The sequence below is a fragment of the Myodes glareolus genome, chromosome 26, assembly GCF_982192425.1.
Source record: "Myodes glareolus chromosome 26, mMyoGla1.1, whole genome shotgun sequence".
NCBI classification, from domain to species: Eukaryota; Metazoa; Chordata; class Mammalia; order Rodentia; family Cricetidae; genus Myodes; species Myodes glareolus.
Window position 1 is genome coordinate 20,726,069 of NC_142051.1, and position 14,837 is coordinate 20,740,905.

A 14,837-nucleotide genomic window follows, 5' to 3' on the forward strand; every position below is an offset into this window, starting at 1 on the left:
GAACTTTAGGGATGCTCTGTATGATTTTTCAAAGGCAACAACACTGGAGTTAGGCCTTAAAGTTTCCAGAAGTCGGCCAGGTAGGCATGAGGGAAGTGCGTTTCCTAACCAGGAATAAAGGTTAGGAAAAGTCTTGGTGAGATCAGAGAATTGCAAACATTCTACTGGGAAGGAGCATCATTAATCATGCGGTTGATGTGTCAAGGACCACTAAAGGAGGTTAGCAGGGGTCTGATGCAAAAGACTATGCTTACAAAGTTATTAGGGGCTCTCTCTTGCAGGTAACATGTTTAATAACTATGTCTGTCATTGTCTCATGCTTTGTCTTGAGACTGAAGCAATGCAAACCTGCTCTCTTTCCAGCATCGAGACGTTTTAAGCTGAATTTGCTCTCCACCAGCCGAAAGTTCTGGATAAAATCAGCGGACACTGCTGATTCCTATCTGATCCATTTATTCTTCCTTTCCAGTCTTTCTGGGAAGAGCTCAATTTTGTTTGTCCTTACTGACCACATGGTTTTGTGCAGGAAAACGCCGTGTCCCCAGTGGATACTGTGAGCTAGGGATGAGTAAACTTTTCCAGTCAGTAACCAGATTTGTAAATATTTTGGTTTATGAACCCCGTGGTTTCCCACTATCACTATTAAACTCTGCTACTGCAGTGTGAAAGTATCTAAAACATCCTTTAAGATGCTTTATCTGTGGACATTGAACTTCGTGGGTTTTTTTTTAAAAGTCTTTTCCAGCACCACAGCACATTGCAGTGGTACCTCTAAGACTCCTATGGATACAAAAATCTATGAAGGCTCAAATAAAATGGCATAGTGTCTGCCTGTAACCTGTACACATTCTCCAAGAAGCTTTGCCATCTCTAAATTGCTTGTAATGCCAAATACAACATAAACTCTAAACAAGTAGTTATAAATCATTGCTTAAGAAATGACAGGAGAAGTGTGCACATGTTCAAAACACATGTAATTTTTCCTTGGTAAACGTTCCCAATCCTAGGTTTGTTGACTCTGCAGATGTAAAGCCTAAAGATATGGGCCAGTACTCAGAAGGCAGAGGCAGTCAGATCTCCATGAGTTTGAGGCCAGCCTGGTCCACAGAGGGAGTTCCAGGGCAGCCAGAACAACATAGAGAATATGTCTCAACAAACAAAATCCAAACCAAACCAAAGGTATGTAAGATTGACTACTTCACATTCTTTCCCTCATTTACAAACGCAATTCCTGGGGCTGGAGAGATAATTCAGTAGTTAAGAGAGCTGGCTAATCTTTCAGGGCACCCTGTTTCAGTTCCCAGCTCCCACATACAACCATCCAAACCTCCAGTTGTAGAGAATTCTTCTGGCCTCTCTGGGCATCAGGCATGCATTCAGTGCACTTACATACAGGCAAGCGAAACACTTAAACATAAAAAACAAAATTAAAAGTCTTTAAGAAATAAAAATACGATACCCATAGCTCATGGTCTGTGCAAGAGCAGACAATGGGGGCAGATGTAGCCCATAAGCCCAGCCGATCTCCTGTACATTCAATGTGGTTTCAGTCCTTTTGCCAAAGATTGGTTGAGCATATGCCTGTGTTTAAGTCGTTTGCAATGAGATCTGCAAGTGCTCCTTGGCTCATAAAGGAGGCATATGAGGAGGAACGGTCCTTTTACTGCCTATGTGAGCTGCTGTGTGATGAATATACACAGCTATGTTGAGGACATGAAATTTTTCACTTTTATCTGAGAATCACAAAGCAGAGAAAGTGATCTTGTACGATCTTTATCACAGTACCAAGGTGTGGAAGTAACCTGAAAATTACTTGGACATTCAAATGTCATCAGATTGTTGAACTTCACTGACCCTAGATTTCTTGTATAATAGTGTTCTTACTACAGAAGCCACCTTAGGGGCTGGAGAGATGGCTCAGTGGTTAAAAGCACTGACTGCTCTTCCAGAGGATCCGTGTTCAATTCCTAGTACCCACACAGCAGTTCACACCTATCTGGAACGTCAACTTCAGGGGATCTGATACCTTCACACAGATATATATATGCAGGCAAAACACCAATGAGCATAAAATAAAAATAGACAAATCATAAACCACCTTAATCAAGTTTTCTGTTGCTTAAAGCCAATATTTTTCTATTGATAAATGATATAAAATACCTAAGGCAATATTACGTAAATCATTATAAACACTGACTTTGAAACATATCTTAGAACGAATAAAAGTGTGGCATCTTTTGCACAGTTAAAATACCAAATTTTAATACACATTGGATACATATGCAGATTTTTGTGTGTGTGTGTGTGTGTGTGTACTTCTCAGTCTGAGAAATCTGTGGCCCAGTTTTATCATTGCATAGATGGTACAAATGATTACACAAGTAGGCTATATGGTATACCTTATTATCCCTAGTATCGCAATGAAAAAGATGTGAGATGGAACTGCTTAGAAAAAAATCGGCAATCAAGTACAGCATCTGGGAGATGCACGAGGCAGCTGATGGTGGCACTTGGCACGCCGCCTCACTATAATCCTGCTCCTTATAAATGTTATGAGTCCATTCCACGGAGTTGGAGAGGTGGCTCGATGGTTAAGAACCCACACCACAGTTACAGAAGACCCAAGTTGGGTTCTCAGCACCCATGTTGGGCCACTGGCAACCACCTATAATTCAGATCATTCAGGGCCTGGTGCGCACGCGCGCGCGCACACACACACACACACACACACACACACACTTTTAAAAACAAAAATGAGTACTTTTTTTTTAAAGAGTGCACTATACAATAATAATACAGTATGATACATTGATAAACCAAGAACATAATAATCTCTTATCACTATTTAGTATTAAGCATATAATCATATTACTGTGTTTCTATGCAACTGGCAGCATAGTTCATATCAGCATCACTGTCCACACTAGTAACACCGTGCGTCACAAACATACAATGACTACAATGCCACTAAACTAGAGAAAAGTTTCAGCTCCCTTATGATTTAATGAAACCACTGCCATATGTACAGCCCCTCATCGACCAAAGCCTCTTTGTGTGTTTCAAGGTTGAAGGACGGCTACGATCAACTGTGATGAACTCCGGGAACTGCTGTTGGGTAAGTAGGGAGGAAAAGAAACTTAAGCTTATTTGTTTTTTTTATTCAAAGAATTAAAGTAGCCGGGCGCTGGTGGCGTACCCCTTTAATCCCAGCACTCGGGAGGCAGACGCAGGAGGATCTCTGTGAGTTCGAGGCCAACCTGGTCTTCAAGAGCTAGTTCCAGGACAAGTACCAAAGTACAGAGAAACCTTGTTTTGAAAAACCAAAATAAATAAATAAATAAATAAATAAATAAATAAATAAAGTAAGGTATATGCAATCTTCCTAGCCTTTAAACATTGGCCAGCCTCGTCTATAAAACGAATTTCAAGACAGCCAGACTGTTACACATAGAAATCCTGTCTTGAAAAACCAAAAACCAAAACCAAACCAAACTAAAGGAAGGAAGGAATAAAATAAAAAATAATTGGCTTACTGGGGCTGAGAGATGACTTATTGGTTAAGAGCACTTACTGCTCTTCTAGGTGACCCGGTTCAGTTCTCAGCACCCATGTCAGGGGACTCACAACCACCTGTCCCTCTGGTTTACATTCCCTCTTCTGGCCACCCTAGTCACCTGTACACACATTGTATATACTCACCCAGACACATAAGAAAATAAAATATTTTTAAATGATTTATTAAAAAAGAGCAAGTTTACAAAAAATAACAGGACGAACTGCTGACTTGGATTGGTATTTTGAATTGGATCCTGTGGGAATCTAGGGATTAATTAATTGATCAATTAACTTAGAGAATGATCTCATTATGTAGCCTATGCTGGCTTTGAACTCTTCCTCTTTCTCTCTCCCTTCTTGGGGACTGGGATGACAGGCCTGTACCACCATACCTGGCTTTATTTTATTCTCTTAATAGGGTACCTTCAGCCATTCTGCTTGCTCTGTGAGTGGAGTTTGGGAAGGTGCACTCCAGAACACATAAGTGTGTTTCTATACACTAACAACAAATTATCTGGGAAGGAAATTAAGAAAATAATCCATTTATGATAGCCATCACAAAGAACAAAATGGGAACTTTAACTAAGGAAATGAAATTCTGGTACACTAAAAATTACAAGTAATTGATGAAACAAATTAAGAAAGACATAGTTGGCTGGGCAGTGGTGGCTCATACCTTTAATACCAGCACTTGGGAGGCAGAGGCAGAGGCAGGCAGATCTCTAGGAGCTAGAGGCCAGCCTGGTCTACAGAGAAAGTTCCAAAGCTACACAGAGAAACCGAGAGAGAGAGAGAGAGAGAGAGAGAGAGAGAGAGAGAGAGAGAGAGAGAGAGATACAGAGTTAAATTGATAGATATTCAGGGGTTTATTTTGGAAAAATTAAGACCGCTAAAACATCTATACCACTGAAAATGATATACAGATTTAAGTACAATACTTAAGTATTGTCTTTAGGTCACATAATTACTATGTCAGAATTGGGTCTGAACCCAGCTACTCTGTCTGACAAGCCTGGAAAACCTGGACAGAAACATATTCAGAGTACCTCCTAGCCTGGTACACTCCTTTGATCCCACCACTCAGGAGGCAGAGGCAGGTCAATCTCTGTGAGTCCAAGGACAGCCTGGTCTACAAAGCAAGTAAGTCAGGAGTACACAGTGAGACCCTGCCTGAAATAAAAGATTCCTGCTTCCAAATTTACTCTCAGGTAAAGAGAATAATTTAAGAAGAACCTGAGGTTCCTGCCATAATATGTTCCTCTAATAACAGAGGCTTGTCGAAGGGTAATTCTGGAGAACATTCTAAAAATGACCTCACATCCACTAACAATCTGCAATACTTATCTTAATGAAGTCCTGAACACAAATATTAACAGGGATCCAGCAAGACCAAATCTCGTCATCCTTAGTACCATTGCCGTAGCTCCTTCCATTTCTAAACTATGCTTGACCCAAAGATCCATCCTACCCTAGAATCAGGGATGGTATGGTGGTTTGAAAAAGAATGCCCCCCCAATAGGCTCATATATTTGAATACTTAGTCACCAGGGAATGGCATTATTGGAAATAATTAAAGGATTAGAAGGTGTGACCTAGTTGAAGGAAGTGTGTCACTGAGGGTGGACTCTGAAGTTTTAAAGGCTCATGCCAAGCCCAGAGCCTCTTTCTCTGCCTGTGGATCAGGATGTAGCTCTTACCTACTTCTCCAGCACCTGCCTGCATGAGACCCCACTTCCAGCCATGACAATAAGGGACTAAGCCACCGAAACTGTAAGCCAGCCCCAATTAAATGCCTTCTTTTAAAAGAGTTGCTGTGGTCATGGTGTCACCTCACAGAGATAGAACAATGGCTAGGGAAGAAGTGAAGACAGTGAACGTCAGGTGGCTAGGACCACTTCCTCCGCAACAGCCAGAGTCATAGCTTTCTGGGTCAGTGAAGATGTCCGGGCATTAGCTCTGTAGCCCGGTAGTCATTGAGGAACATACATGTAACTATCTACATGACAACAAACAAGAAGCAAACGGGGACTGGGTAGAGGTAGAGAAAGGACGTGGGGGAGTATGTAAGAACACAATGCTACTTTCAGCTGCTTTTTCTTAAAAGTTTAGTTAGAATGCGTATTTTGTCTCCTCTTAAATGGCTCCTTTACCATCACCTACACTCATCCCACACATCTCTTTCAGTTTTCCAGTTTGATTCAGGCTCCATTAATGACTAATCCTGACTATGAGGGGAAAATGGCCCGCACTCCATCTAAAGCAGGGCTGTAGAGTATTGTTTGGCGTGGGTCCTTGCCTCAGCCCAGTTCTAAGCAGCAGTATCTTTTAGCTCTAATGCTGGCAGTTCCAACAACACACAGAAATCTTATCATTAATATACTTTATAGAATTCAAAGCATTTTGAGTACCTAACGGAATTTAGCCAGTCCAAATCTAAGAAGGACTAGAATATAAGAATTGTAGGATTAAGAGTGTCTTTATGTTATGGTTACTATTTCCAACATTGTGCAGAAAAATTATTTAATCGCCATATCTTAGAATAAAAAAGTAAGGTTACAGGGTGCACTATCAGCACGTAAAAGATCACTTGTCAAGTTGGGTGTGGTGGCTCACAGCTGTAACCTCAGCAACTCAGGGAACTGAGAGGCAGGAGGATTGCTCTGAGTACCAAGACAGCCTGGGTTACAGAATAAGACTGTCTCAAAACAAAGAAAGAAACATACAGTAGTGTGTTCCTATACACTAACAATGAACTATCAGAGGGAGAGATTAAAAAAAATAATACCATTTATGGTAGCCTTCAAAAAGAACAAAATGGGAACTTTAAGGAGATGAAATTCTGGTACATTTTAAGTAATTGATGAAAGAAATCAAGAAAGACACAATTAAGTGGATAGATATTCATGGGTTTATTTTGGAAAATTAATACTGTTAAAATATCCATACTACTGAAATTGATGTACAGATTCAGTGCATTCCTCAAAAGCTCAATGACTTTTTTTAAAAAAAAAAAAAACAAAGTAGATGCTTTAAAAAGAATACTAAACTTCATATGGGACCACAAAATCTCTATGTGGTCAAGAAGCAGGGCAGACAAAGATGTCCCTGGGAAAATATTTCACATTCATAAAGAATAAAATTAGATTCCAATTTTACACAAAAATCAATTCAAAGTGAGATGGACATGCAAGACTTTGAACTGCACAGACTCCTGAAAGAAAGCAGATGAAACCTTACGGACACGGGGCTTGGCAGTGATTCCTCGGACATAACACAAAAGCCCAGGCAGCAAAGGTAAGACTAGATAAAGCAGAATTATGCTGAACCACAAGCCATCTGCTTAGCAAAGCAGTCAATCAATAGAGTGAAAGCTCAACCTGCAGAACGGGAGAAAACATTTGCAAACCACGCATTTAGGGCCCATATCCAAAATAGGCAGTGAATTCCTACAGGACAACGGAGAAATTGCACACAATCCCGTAAGAATAGGCCAAGCATGAAGCATTTCTCTAAAGATGTGCAAATGATCAATAGTTTGATGAAAGATGCCCCAGATTGCTAATTATCATCAGGGCTATTCGAATGAAAACCACACTTGTTAGGATGAAAACTATCAAAAAGCTGCTGGGCACTCGCCCGGAACCCCAGCACCCGAGAAGTGATCAAAGATCATGGGGGTCTAAGGTCATTCTCAATTAAATAGTGCATTTGAGGCCAACTTTGGCTACAAGAAACTCTGTCTCAAAAACCAAAACAAAAAGCAAGCAAGCAAGCAAACAAACAAACAAAACCACCCACCAACAATATTATGAAGTAATGAATGTGGAAGTTTCTCAAAAAACTGAAAATAAAACTACCCTAAAACGTCTCGGTTCTACCATCCGGAGCCTATAATCAAAGGGCTCTATATTCTACCATAGACATTTGCACATCCATATTTATTGCAGCTCTATTCATAATAGCAAAGGGATGGAGACCGCGTAGATATACAAAACAGATGAATGGCCAATGGAAACATGGTATTTCTACACGATGGAATTTCAATATAGTCGTTAAGAAAATCGAAACTATGAAAATTGCAGGAAAATGGGCAGAGCTGGAAAATATTTTATTAAGATAGTCTAGGATCAGAAAGACAGATAACGTATGCTCTCTCCCATATGTGGGTCCCATAATAGCTTCTCATTGTTAAATGTGAGTATGGAGGTGGGAGTAAGTGTGGGCAGAGGACAGGAAACCAGAGAATGATCAAGGATGGAGAAAGGAGGCTTTAAAGGAGGGGTGTGGAAGAAGAAATAGAGCACACGAGATAGGAAAACAGAAGGAAGATGATGGGAGCTGAAGGCTACACTGGGGAAGCAGGATCGAGGAGACGGGGAGAGGAAGAAATGGGAGGGATACAATGTATGAAAATGTCAGAAGAAAACTACCACCCTGTAACCTAACAAAGAAAACTCTAAAAAGTAAAACCAACCAGATTTGGTTGGTAAAAACTGACCAGATACAGAAACTTAAAAAAGTAATCGCTTTTTTTTTTTTTGGCAAGGATGTGGAGAAATGGGAACCCTTGTTGTGATGGAGAGTCTTGGCTGTCAACTTGATTACACCTGAAACTAAGGAAAATCCAGTGACTGGGTAAACCTGGGAGAGATTTTTTAAATTACATCATTTGATGTGAGAAGACCCAATTTTAATCCAGGTCTTTCAAGGTGGGAGGATCCATCTTTAGTCTGGGCCACATCTTCTACGGGTAGTCTAAGGGACATGGAAGAAGGAAGCTTGCTCTCTTTCGCTGCCTCCTTGCCCTTGCGCATGCCCGCAAGACCGTTCCTTCACTGACTTTACAACCTACTTCAGAATTCTGGCTTGTACTTCAGATCAGCCAAGACAGCCAGCCTCGTGGGATGAACAACTATTGGATTCTTGGACCTTCCATTGGTAGATAGCCAGTGTGGGACTAGCTGGATCACAGCCTGTAAGCCGTTCTAATAAATTCCATATTCTGGTTTCCATTGTGAGCACACCACTGTGCATTTCAACCAATTGTTCACAGTAGCCAAGAGAAGAAGGACACGTAAACACTCTCTGAGGGGTGAATGGATGATGCAAATGTGCTATAGAAGTACAGTGGGATATTGTTCAGTTCTTAAAAAGAAGGAATCGCTATCATATACAACAACACAGATAAACCTTGGATTGCATTATGTTAAGCGGAAAAAGCCAGTCATAGGAGGAACTACTGCATGCCTCGACTTCTATAAGGAACATGAAGACAGTCGAATGGATAGAAGAGGAATGGCGTGGCAGTTGGCGAGAGTTAGAATAGGGTCAAGAGGAGGTGCTGTGTAGTGGGTATAAAGTATATCACCTGCCAGGATACACCTAGGGATCTGCTGCACAACACTGTGCCTCAGATTAACAGTGCGGTACAGTGCCGTTGACAGTTCAGATCTCACATAAATGTTTTCACCATTATTTTGAGACACCACCGAAGAGGGGTTAGAGAGATGGCTCAGAGGTTAAGAATATTTGCTGCTCTTACAGAGCGCTTCCAGAGTTTGCTTTCCAGAACCTGTGGAGGGCCGCAACCACATTCTCCATTACTTTAAGGGGCAGAGGTAGTTGACCTCTGTGACTTCAGGGTGTGGCAGTACACACCTTTAATCCCAATGCCTGGGAGGCAGAGACAGATCTCTGTGAGTTCAAGGTGTTGTAGCACACACCTTTAATCCCAGCATTGGGGAGGCAGAGACAGTGGGACTATAATGCACATGTGCTTGGTAACTTTCCACTGCTGCATCCCTGCCTATTCCCGAGATGTCATCTGGGTTGATGGGCAGTGGACCAATCCAAGAGTGACACGTCCGAAGCGAGGACTGTTTCCTATATAAGGGATGGGTTCCCCTCATTCTGGGTCTCCGCTTTGGAAGCTTATGCTCTCTTTCTCAAGACGCATTAAAGCTTTTCTGCAGAAGGATCCTAAGTGTGCCGCGTCGTTCTTGCTGGCTAGACGGTAGCACGGGACAAGAACCCACATGGGGGGGGGGTCTCACAGCCTTCTCTCTCTAATTTCAGCTGAAGGGGCTCCAACGCCTATGGTCCTCATGGGTAGCTCCAGTCACATGTGTCTCACACGCAGACACACCTACCTACACATTATTAAAAAGCACCTAATAAACTAAACAGTTCACGGCAGATAATTATAATGGAAGAAACAGGGAATAGCAGTGGAGTAGTGGACAGGGAATTTCAAGAGGCTTCCAGATGTAATTGTGTTACAGCCCGGTTCTCTGGCTTTAAGGAGGTTTCTAGACTCCCCATCATTTGCCCACTTGTGAAATGGTGAACTTGGACTAGAATTAGGTGATGGCTAAAGCTGTCTCTCAGGTTACCTGTGAAACCAGATCTCCACCGCTGGAGCCTATTCCTTCCAGTCTCCCGGTCCCTGCCCCCGCTCCATTTTTCTTCCCCTAACAGATCAATACTTCTCTTTCAACTTTGTTCTTTCTTATCTATGAATGCCGTTTTTGCGTCATCTGTGCAATCAATATGCTCACTTGCTGTACTTACAGTCCCTTGAAACTATTATCTCAGATTCGGGCTGTGTAGATAAGAACCCTGTAATTACCAAGGTGGAGTCTGCTCAGCGCCAACAGCTTCACTTTGGTCCATAAGAAACCTAGTCCAGTTGGACAAGACTCGCTGCCCTTTTCTGTTGTTAATGTTTTGAGACAGGGTCATGCAATGAATTCCAGGCTGGCTTGTAAACCCTTTATTCCCTCTGGAGTGTGCCACTGGCTGAAGTAGTTGAGAACGACTGCTTTAGCTCCTGGTTTGCCAGTTCGTTCCCTAGTGATTATTTATTTCAGCCTTATTGCAGGAAGGAAGGCACGGATTGTTCATTTTCTGTTTCATTTCCCTTTCAGCCACTTTTTAGCATTAATCGTTTCCTCTGTAAGTAGGAGATTTCTCAGAAGTTACATATACAAATGTCTCCGATAGGCAACCAGATACAGGGAATGAATAAAGGAGGTCTATGTTCTGTAGTGGATGAGCAAGAGGGCTCAGGGAACCTACATTTGAGACTTACTCACTTTTCTCAGAGGGGGAAGGTTTATTTTGGTTCATGGTTTTGTAGGTTTCAGCTAGTAATCTTTGTCTTTACTTATTGGTTAGACAGAGCCTCACGCTGGCAGGAGCAATAAGGAGGAGGTGGTGGTTCAAGGAATGGTGGACAGAAAGCAGAAGGAGCCAAAAAAATCTACATTTTAAAAAATGGAAACCTCTTGATTTACTTAACTTGGGCATCTAGTTAAGCTATATTTTGAAAACTACCAAACTACTATGTGGGCTAAATGGCAGCTTTTTTTTTTTTTTTTCTAACTCAATTTGGCTCTGATCCTTCTGCTACCAAAGCACCTTGGAAAGCCAGGGCTCCCACGGTGAACACCCCCTTTATGAATATTCCCACCGTGCTGTGCCCCTGCACTAACACTTCTAATCCATGGACACTCAGGGAATGTTTTCGGGTCTCCATGCCTATTTTCCTCATTCAATTCATTCAGTGTGGGATTTTTGTTTGTTTTAAAGCCACGGCCTCTCAGCTGTTTCTTTCACTCAACTTTCTTTACTCTTTTCTCTAGATTTAATTAACCGCAAAAAGCGTCTGGGTAAGAAGACGCGGCCCGGAATATTCTAATAAGAAGGATTCTGTCCATGTTGACTGAAGAAAAAAAATAAAAATTGGCGCTGGAAACGGAGAACTCGAAATTCTGTTTAGGTTTGCATGATTCCTGGTTTCTGCCGGGATTAAAAAGACTGCAAATCGGTTCGTGCCGGAAGGAAAAGCCGAGCTGAGAGGACACACAGATCGTCTCTTTTCCCTCGCAGAGCAGCAATAAAACAGCGTATTCATCCTTTTCTGAGCGATCGCTGCTCTTTTACCAACGAATACTAACTAGGTCTTCTTGTCGTTTGCATTTGTTACGGGGAGCGCCCAGTTATTAAACTGTCCTAGGCTCATGATCACATCCAATGCCTTGCTATTCCCAGTTTTTTCTCACCTCCTCAGAATCGAGGTCCAATCCAGATCTGACCCAAGCTCTCCCTAGACCCTTCTCGCATTCTTTTGGCGGGAACCTAAATTTTGCAAAGGGGTTTCCTCCTCCATTCCACTATTCTTTATTACTCTCCCGTGCCTTCCTCCCGATTTACAAATAAATCTATTTTTGTCCGATTGCAGGTTTCTTTCTGGTGATCTTTGCTCCTTGTCTTTTAACTGGTTACTATCAGGATCTCTAATTGATCCTGTTTCACGATTGCTCTCTGCTAAATGTGCCCAGGCGCTGTAGAGATTTACAATTCCTCATAGCCCAAACCAGAAACAAATCCTTTCTACAATTGTTCCACCACTCCCCGTCCCCCCCTCGCCGGCCCCCGGTCCTAATATCCTCTTAAAGATGGCTTTAGTCATTTTTATCTAGGTCACATTGAGTGCTTTCAGTTCTGAATTCCTGGGTCATATTAAAATGTAGCAGATGGGAGGGGGGTGAAATGTGTGGGGCTTTGACCTTGTGAAACGATTTAGAAATGCACTAGCTCAAAATCGAAGAGGGCAAAACGGGATCACATAACAAAAAGCTTTTCCAGGAAGCCAGGTTTAGTCCTTGTTTCTTCGGGTGTCCCCAAGGCACAGGTAGGGAGGCGAGGGGCAGGATGCATCCTCGATCCCGGGGGTCACGCCCGAGGCCCTCCGATCGTCCCCAGGAGGGTTCCCGGCCGTGCACTGCGCAGCTCTGGCGCTCGGTCCTCCTCTCCATCGAGCCTCCTTTCCCGGGTGACCGGATCCGAGAAGCAGCGGCCGGCGAGCGGGACCCGCCCCCGGTCCGCGGCGCCCACGCCCAGCGCGGTCCGTTGTCCCCGGCGCAGTGCAGCAGAGCGCGCACACACTCACTCCCGGGCCCGGACCGCGCACGCGCGTCGGGACCCGCGCCCTCGGCGGCGGGAGGGGCTGCGGGGCCGTCCCGGGGGCTTTGAGGTGGGAGGGGGAAGAGGAGGAGGAGGAGGCGGCGGCCGCGTAGCCCTGGTCGGGGCTCGCGCTCGCCCTCGCGCTCGCCCTGCGCCTCGGCCGAGCCCCGCGAGGCTGAAACGCTTTCTCCCGGCATGCAGCGGGAGGAGGGATTTAACACCAAGATGGCGGACGGCCCGGATGAGTACGAGACCGAAACGGGCTGCGTGCCCCTTCTCCACCCCGAGGTGAGGGACCGGCGGCGAGCGCCTCTCCCGGGCCCCGGGGCCCGCGGTGGCCGCTCCCTCAGGCTCGCCGCGAGGGCGGCGGCCGAGGCGTCCGCGCGGGACCCGGCGGGGAGGGAGGCTGAAGGAGCGAGTCCAAGCAGGCCCGAGCGCGGCGGCGGCAGCGGCGAGCGGATAACGGGGGAGGAGATAGCGGGGCGGGCCCGGCCGGGGCGGGCTCTGGGACGCCGTCCCTGGCGGTGCCTGGAGGGCCGGGGTGGGGATGTGGTTTGGGTCTGCCTGGTCGCCGCGTTGCTAGTGGGTGCCGAGGCGACGGGGGCCTGCTGACACTTCGGAACCTCCGCGCGAGCCCCTCGGGCTGGCTCCAAGCCTCTCCGGGGCGAGGCGGGAGCGGATCCGCTTTGGATTTCTGGCCCCTCTCCATCCCTTCGTCGCGGTGGATGACACTGTCCTCTCCGTTAGTTCTCTCATGGAGTGAGTGGCGGGGGGGATAGTACTTGCTTGGGCGAAGTGATGCCCTGCCAGGATGTGTCATAGCAACCAACTCGGCGCTCAGGACATCGAATTTCGCTGTTTGGGTATTTGCCCCTTAGCATTAAAATAAAAAATCAATTTTAAAAAAAAGGAAAAAGAGAGGTCAAAACTTTCGGGATAACCCCCCCTCCCACCTACCCACCCACATACACGTTAGCTTGTCAGAGTACAACTGTTTTAGGAACGGGGTCTGTGTTGGGGAGGGGAGAGTGCAACACGTTTCCCATGGTTTCTTTTGTATTTTCTCATGAAAAGTGAATGTCTCCTTCCCAGCTCGGTCACGTTCTGTGGTTGTTTACCTCCCAGTGTGTGGCCGAGTTTGTGTTAAGACCTGGAAGCAGTTCTGTAGGCATTCGGCTTGTTAACGGGCACGGTGAGATGCGGGGGTTGGGGGGAAGGCTGAATGGAGGAGCACAGCTCCCCGCAGAACTCAGGTCGTGCTTTGAGGTTGAGTTTTGTGCACACATCTGCGGTGTTCACTACAGGGCGAACAAAGGTGGTTCCTTTGCGTGAAATCGATTTTTCTTTTTAGATTTTTTTGTACCTTGTGAAAATTGTGAATAACGGGGATCACTGTCTCATGTGTTCATTCTGCGTCATCGGTCATCGTCTCATTCATAACTTTATTACACACTCACACACACACATACACAAAACTAGAGTTTCTTAGAAATGTATGCCTGGACAAGTCTCATTGGAAAAAGTTATTTTGGGTTTCTGACAGAACTATGCAGTAAGAATAAACTTTTTAAAAAATTGATGTGGGAGAGCCTGGAAGGATGGCTCAGTGGTTGGGGACCTGGGTTCAATTCCCAGCACCCACATGACAGCTCATGCATGTCTGTAACTCCAGTTACTGCGGATCTTCACATAGACATCCACGCAGGCAAAACACAAAGTGCATAAAGTAAAAATAAATTGTTAAAAAAAATGGAAGTGGTAAAATCTTAGAATTGGCTTTAGAGACATTTCTTTTGGTTTACACTCAAGCCCTAAAAATATGTCCAGAAAGTTTTCAGACGTTGTGCTGTAAGTGTGGTTAAGGAATATTTCTATTCCTCTGTTCCTGAGGGTGTATTTCAAGCACTTCAAGCAGTGGTTTGGAGGCGGGGAGAGGGGAATGAGAAGTTGAAAATTAACCTTAACAGTACAATGGGTTGAGGCCAACTTGGGCTAACTGATACCCTATCTCCAAACCAGACTATAAACAAACAAAACAGAAAGCTTTTTTTGCTTTGTAAGAGTGTTGTGTTTTACCCTAAACATGATTTTGCAGGGCGTGGCAGTACACTCCTAGTACTTGAGAGGCAGAGTCAGGAATGTCTCTGAGTTTGAAGTCAGACAGGTCTACATAGCAAGTTCCAGGCGGTCCAGGGCTATATAATGAGAGTGTGTCTCAAAAACTTTATTTATTTATTTTTAACTTGAGTCTAGAGATTGCTCGGTAGGATAGAGAACTTGAAGTTTAGGTGTCATCTGTTTGTTATTTAATAGAT

At 44.4% G+C, this 14,837-nt stretch overlaps 1 protein-coding gene and 1 long non-coding RNA gene across 2 annotated transcripts in view; both read left to right on the forward strand.

Annotated features, from left to right (window-relative positions):
- Positions 1-10,208: 10,208 nt before the first annotated feature.
- Positions 10,209-11,792, forward strand: LOC146889789 (uncharacterized). The gene is made up of 2 exons (XR_014999661.2): positions 10,209-10,509; positions 11,199-11,792. It is a non-coding gene; the product is annotated as an uncharacterized LOC146889789 (long non-coding RNA).
- An 855-nt stretch (positions 11,793-12,647) lies between these two features.
- Positions 12,648-14,837, forward strand: part of Zdhhc17 (zDHHC palmitoyltransferase 17) — a 56,936-nt gene continuing 54,746 nt past the window's right edge. The window contains exon 1 of the mRNA XM_087902042.1: positions 12,648-12,810. Within this exon, the coding sequence (XP_087758168.1) occupies positions 12,718-12,810 (93 nt within the window). The 5' untranslated portion in view covers positions 12,648-12,717. The remainder of the gene's footprint in view (positions 12,811-14,837) is intronic.